This window comes from Adiantum capillus-veneris, chromosome 17 (assembly GCF_014529385.1).
Source record: "Adiantum capillus-veneris isolate H3 chromosome 17, ASM1452938v2, whole genome shotgun sequence".
Lineage (NCBI taxonomy): Eukaryota > Viridiplantae > Streptophyta > Polypodiopsida > Polypodiales > Pteridaceae > Adiantum > Adiantum capillus-veneris.
The window spans coordinates 60,485,517-60,492,535 of NC_140947.1; the positions used below are offsets into that span (position 1 = coordinate 60,485,517).

At 44.1% G+C, this 7,019-nt stretch overlaps 1 protein-coding gene across 1 annotated transcript; it reads left to right on the plus strand.

Moving 5' to 3' along the window:
• Positions 1-889: 889 nt before the first annotated feature.
• On the plus strand, positions 890-4,038 carry LOC147437344 (pentatricopeptide repeat-containing protein At2g33680-like). The gene has a single exon (XM_086486889.1). It carries the CDS (start codon positions 895-897, stop codon positions 3,445-3,447), a length of 2,553 nt encoding a protein of 850 aa, XP_086343015.1. The 5' UTR covers positions 890-894; the 3' UTR covers positions 3,448-4,038.
• Positions 4,039-7,019: the final 2,981 nt, after the last annotated feature.

Here is a 7,019-nt window from a genome sequence, read left to right on the forward strand (position 1 = left end):
ACACACACACACACAGAGAGAGAGAGAGAGAGAGAGAGAGAGAGAGAGAGAGAGAGAGAGAGAGAGAGAGAGAGAGAGAACTTATGGTCCCCAGCTTGAGGCAAAGAGAGGCAGCAAGAGCTAAGAGAGAGCTTGTGTACCCCACACTACCTGCAGCTCAAGGGCAGGTTCAAGCTCAGCGCCCGCACCTCGAGGTGGCCAGACATGCCGAGCTGGAGTTGGCAGCGCATTATGCCGAGTTGGCAGGGCATCGCAAAGCCTAATTCCGAGTGGCGTCAGCTTCTCTCTCTCTCTCGCACGCATGTGCTGCCAGCTGGACCAAGGCTCCAAGCTCCTTTAAGAGAACTGCATTTGCTGCCATATGACAACCGACCCCGTCTTTTTAATAATAATAATAAAATAATAATAATAACTATAACTATAACTATAACTATAACTATAACTATATATTAAGTACATTAAGTAACGTCCACCGAGCAAGACTAGTTGTAGAGCCTCAGGACTAAGTGGCACGGGCATGGGAGGGTGGGATCTACGGCCGAGGGATTGTGGGCCGTAGATCTCAGTGGCGGTGCCGAAAATAATCTAAGGTACCTTAGTTTACTTTTTAATTATAAAAAATAAACTAAAGTACCCTAAATTACTTTCGGCTGCCGCCCTTGTGCATACATGTTATAAGTAAATTAGGGTCCCCACGTTTCACAACGCGCATATGGCGTAGTGGTTAGGGTGTGCGTCTCTCATGGTTGAGGTCACGAGTTCAAAACCCACGTCAGTACCTTAGTTTACTTTCAAAACTTGGGTACCTTAATTTACTTTTTACAAAAGTAATTTAGGGTACCCGCATTCCAGATCTACGACCCACAATCCCCCGGCCGTAGATCCCACCCTCCCATGCCCGTGCCACTTAGTCCGGGGGGCTGTAAAGCCAGCTTATTGATGGCAACGATTCGGCAGCTGTGGACGCTTGAGATGGCGGAGAACCCACGACAGAACCGCAAGTTCAGAGAGAAGGCATGTGAATCTTCGCGAGAGGAGTGCTTCCAGGGCAGCAGACTAGGCTCTCCGTATCCACAACACAAGAACAAAATTACTCAAGAAGCTCTCTGGCTCGACGCCCCCTACACTCCACCTTCAGGCGCTCCCGTGCTCCACCACCTCGGCCCCTTCGTGTCCATGCTAGGTGCAATTGAAATCCATGACAATGCTGATGGCTTGCTTGCCTTGCTTGAGGCTTGCGCCAGAAAGAAAGATCTTCAATCTGGCAACAAAGTACATGATGTTATCTTGCAGAATGGTTTGCTTGAGACTTATTCCGATGCTTTGGTCATCATGTACGCGCGGTGTGGGGCACTCTCCAAAGCAAAAGAGCTGCTTGACATGCACAAGTGCAGAAGTGCTATTCCTTGGCATGCTCTCATTGCAGGATATGCTCAACAGGGCCAGGATCAGAATGTTTTGATTCATTTTGAGTATATGCAGCATGAGGGCCTTTCTCCAGATGTGGCGACCATTGCTTTCGTCCTAAAATCCTGCAGATCCTTGAAATCACTTGATAAAGGGGAGCAAATTCACAAAGAGATATCTAGGCAGGGGTTGTTTGCCAATAATACACTGATTGGGAATGCTCTATTGGACATGTATGTCAAGTGTGGTGCTCTTGTTAAAGCACAACAGGTTTTTGAGGAGCTTTCCCCTCGAAATATTGTCTCTTGGAATACAATTATAGCAGGTCATGCCCACAATGGACAAGGGAAAAAGGCACTCAGATATTTTGACCGAATGCGACAAGAAGGCGGTCTTTCCCCCAATGCAGTGACATTCAGCTCGATTTTGAAGGCTTGCGGCAGCTCAGGTGCTCTTCACATGGGGAAACAAATTCATGAAAAGATTTCCAGAGAAGGGTTGCTGAACAACTTGAAGCTCGGTACTGCACTGGTGGATATGTATGTGAAGTGTGGTAGCCTTGTGAAGGCACGAGAAGTGCTTGAGGACCTTCCATCTCGGGATGTTATCTCTTGGAATGTCCTTCTTTCAGGGTATGCCCAAAAAGGCCATGGTGAGCAAGCACTAACTTGCTTTGAAGAAATGCGGCAGGGGGGCATCTCTCCTGATGCAGTGACCTTTGTCTGCATGTTGCAAGCCTGTGCGAGCATCAGAGCAATTGACAAAGGAGAAAGGATTCATGATGAAATTGACAGACAAGGATTTCTTGGGAAATATGTGCAATTGGGCAACGCTCTGGTGGACATGTATGCCAAATGTGGCGCTCTTCAAAAAGCACACCAGGTCCTTCTGGATCTACCTTCTCGCAACATTGTCACATGGAATGCATTAATTGCAGGCTATGCCCAAGGAGGTCACGGTGAGCAAGCATTAAAGTGTTTTCAACAAGTACACCTTGATGGCCTCATGCCAGATGCGGTGACGTATACATGCATCTTGAAGTCCTGTGGCAGCATAGGAGCAATTGAAAAGGGGGAAGAAATTCACGATACAATTTCGAGACGTGGGTTGTTGGAGAACAACATCGTGCTTGGCACGGCTCTGGTCGACATGTATGCCAAATGTGGTGCTCTTGAAAAAGCTCAAAGAGTGCTCAAGGTGCTTCAGTCTCGGGATGTCGTTTCATGGAGTGCGCTAATCTCGGGGTATGCCCAACAGGGCCAAGGTGAGCAAGCGTTGAACTGTTTTGAGTGCATGCAGCGTGAAGGCCTCTCTCCAAACGCCGTGACCTTTGCTAGCATCTTGAAAGCCTGTGCTAGCATAGGAGCAGTTGACAAGGGGGAGCAAATTCATGATGCGATTGCTCAACAGGGACTACTGAAAAATAACATCATTCTTGGCACTGCCCTAGTTGATATGTATGCAAAGTGTGGTGCTCTTTCAAAGGCACACCTATTATTAAAGGAGTTCTCTTTTCGAGATGTTGTTTTATGGGGTGCGTTGATGGCAGGATACGTCCAACAGGGCCATGCTAAGGAAGCGCTTTGTTGTTTTAAAGAAATGCAGGATGAGGGCCTCACTCCAGACACAGTAGCATTCTCATCAGTGCTTCTTGCATGTAGTCAATTAGGCCTAGTGGAGGATGGGTATATGCATTTCATGAGCATGAGCTCAAAATATGGCATGAAGCCAGTTATGGAGCATTACATTTGCATGGTTGACCTTCTCGGACGTGCAGGGCATCTTGATAAAGCAGGATCCATGATCAAAGAGATACCATTTCCCAAAAATATTTTAATCTGGACTGCTCTCTTGGGTGCCTGTCAGATTTGGGGGGATGTGAACATTGGGAGATGGGCCTTTGAAGAGGCAGTGCTGGTAGATAGAACTGACTCAGCAGCTTATATCCTTATGTCTAATATCTATGTAGCTGCAGGTATGCCAGATGACGCAAAGAAGATTGATGCCATGAGAATCAGAATCAAAGCTTCAAGTGGCTAGGTGTGAATGTCTAAGAATAGTTTTGTATACAACATACTTATGTCAGATATTACGCACAGGGACTACATGCAAGAACCAAAAAAGGTAGAGCTAGCAGAACCAGGCACAGAAAACAGAAATGGTTACAGAAGAATCTCCCTTCTTTTGTGAACCACCCAAGTTGGAAACAGTGCATTCTACAAGGGCCTTGACAAACTAAACACATGAATGAAAACAAGGTGACGAATCAAATGGCCATTCTAACAAGAGAAAGGAACTTCAAAGTTGCCCATCTTCCTCCCAGTAAACTCACCTGGCGCATTGAACATAGAGGGACCCTTTACAAGCAAAAAATACACACATACAAGAATGTGTGTCTCTCATTGAGTGAGATGATGGACCAGACGATCGAGTGGTTATAGGGTACCAACCTTACCTCTAGAATTCTTTCTTGGGCGGATACAACTTGTGTAACCAGTTTCGGCTAGTGGAAGACGTGCACCGGATAATTTGCAAGTCAATCCTCACAAACAAATTTCCCGTAATTGCAACAGAAAAAGATTTATACAGCTAAATTGCTTTGGATAGTAGGCCCTAGCTGAAAGTTGACCATCCCGAAGCGTACAGAAAGATAAAAGCACACAACCATTGCAATGGGGAAAACGCACACTAGCCCAAGAAGCAGCTCATGTGATCCACAGAGAGAGAGAGAGAGAGAGAGAGAGAGAGAGAGAGAGAGAGAAGAATAGTGTCGTCGGAAACAATCCTATTATCTCAGATGGTCACTTCCAGATTGTCATCCTGTATTCCTGTATGGGAAAAAGTGGGGATCCCAGTTGTAGGTCTTGGAGCCATTGATTGTTCTGCCAATCCTCGCTACCAATCGGACAAGTGAAAAGAGAACTATTAAGGTGGTAGGAAGAATCTTAGGAGACCTAATACAAAGAGGGTGAAAGGGACCAGCAAAATTGGTTCAAATTGCCCAAATGCCAATGCACTTGTCATTCAGAGAAAACAAGTGGCATGTGTGCGCGCAATGGCATTGCCATATTTTCCAAAGAGAGGAAAACAGAAAGTGAGAACTGTTAGAGAGAAGAAAACTGCTAGAAAATCATCAGTGAAGCATATGCATGACTTAGGTTGTGAGTTTTTTGTGTATGCAGTCAAAACCTCGAGTGTCACTCAATGAGAAGTAGACATTGCCCCCGGTGTTTCAGAAACATGGAACAGAACAATGCTCTTCCCTTTCAGGGCAATGCCAACAAAGGGCACAACCAATGAATGGACTAACATGACCGAGAATATGACCACAACACCAAGGTGTAGAGTTCCTCGGTGTGCTAAAGGGATTATAGCAATCTATCAGCTACTTCTAGGGGGACGGGAAAGGGGGGGGGGGTGTCCTATGGATGCCACATGGATGGCTTAGATGAGCTTTGGTTGCACACCTCATGATGACCAAGAAACCAGAATGAATAGAAAACAAAAAAGTATTTGTAAGACTGTGTTTGTAATTAGGTTAGCTTCTTTTGGAGGAGGACATAGATTGTTAAGGTGGTAAAGTAGAATTTTTAGGGTTTGGAAAGCATTGCACTTGCACCTCTAAGAAGAGAAGGATGCAGTAAATTTGATTGATTTTTAAATGTTTTCAACAGAAAAAAAATTGAGGATTGGCCAGTAAAGACTGCCTTCCATATTACCCTCTGCAGCCTGCTGGCTGAAGTAAGCAGGCCACGCCGAGATTATGCTTTAATTAAGTACAGTTTGTGCCTGAACGCAATCCAAGTGGCTGTAGTTTAGTGGTCTCGCTGTGACCGTGGATACCTGGGCTCGAATCCCAGCAGCCACATTAATTTCTTTTGATTTTTAGATATCTAAACCTTGAAACGAGCAATCTTATATGTAGTTCCTTGGTGGAGGAAAATCTTTGGAAAACAAAGAATATTTGCAAACCAAATTATAAGATTCATTTTCTACATAGAAAAAATCATTTAATGCTTTTTGCAAAGTTTATGTTATGATCGTGATGTATGAAGCTTTCCATCTTCATTGCATCACCTAAACCACAAGGAACACAAAGATTGTATTGTACCAAGTCTCTCTTGATGGGAGAATTTATAATATAAACGCCTTTTGAAGGGAGGATCGGCTCCAAGTAAATCCGGTCCTCAACTATTGTCATGTTCTCTAATACTCTCTCTTGCAAAAGTATTGTTCACGCCAAGTTAATTAAGTACTATGTTTATGTTGCTACCATCAACTAAGTTCACCCTCTATGTTCTCAAAGTAATCTCACAAAAATGCTCATTCTAATTCTCTTAATTTCACTATTCTTAAAGTTCATAGATTTTCATTACATTGGTATCAGAGCATTTGGTTTGTCTTTTCTTGGTTAAGAAGAGAGGTCCTTAAGTAGCCTATTAATGGTTGATTTTGTTAATTATATTAGGGTAAGTCCGAAATGAGCTATCCCTCGACAATTATGCTATGTTAGACCCACTCCACTACTCTCTATAATTAACCAATTTGAGTCGTGGGTGTAGATACTTAAGTGCTTATTTTCAAAGGCTAAGAGGAGTAGAAACTAAGGTTTTGAATTGCCAAAGCATACACTAAGTAAACACACAAGTATAATAAGCATGACTAACAATAAACGAGAAAGTAAAATGAACATTAGTAACTTTGATTTTGCACATGAAGGTGCTAATGATAATGTCCCCATGTTTATCAATTATCTTGTTACTAGGTTGCAGCAAGCTATGGGCAACCCTGCTTTGCAAGCCAAAGTTACTCGACAATTTTGTGCTTATGGGATTTCCCTTCCTCTCCAAAAGGAGAGAGAGCTTAGGAGGCCTCTCGATGAAACCCCCAAAAGAAGACTCTCTCCCATACGAGAGGAGGAATCCAAGGAACAAGAAAGTAATGAATCCCTAAGTTCCTCTGAAGATGTGGCTCCACGAAGACGGCGGTCTAGAGGATTGCCAACTCCTCCCAAAAGGAAACAATCAACACACAGTCCTTCTCCTTATCACTCCAAAAGGGAAGAGAGGAAACAAAGGAAGAAAAGGTCAAGAAAGAGGTCACCCTCCTCTCCTTCTTCTTCATCTTCCTCCTCTTACGACGAAAGCTATGGCTATTCTCCTAGAGAATACAAGAGGGGAGGACATTGCAAATCATACCTTGCATGGCGAAGGTCACAAAAGCTCAAGAAGTTCAAAGAGGGAGGAAAGAGTAACTCTTTTCTCACCTATGATGGCACCTTTTGTGCCATCGACAAAGTATCGGCCTTCACCCAGCAATTTGATGCGGCCTTTGGAGACGAGGGCTTCATGGAGTCCTCCAAGCTACGCCATGTAGCTATGCACTTCCAGAAATCAGCTCGTCAATAGTGGGCTAGCCTTCGTGGCAACGGCGAAGTCCCAAAGACATGGAATCATGAATTAATTCCTTGCAAACGATGCAAAGGAAGAAGTATTTACCGAATGCCACAATTTGAAGCTTCTCTCCCATGAGTCTATTCACAAATATGTGGAAGTTTTGGGATTTACATCTTAAGGCTACTGTCTTCCAAAAGATAGACTTTGTCGAGCAAA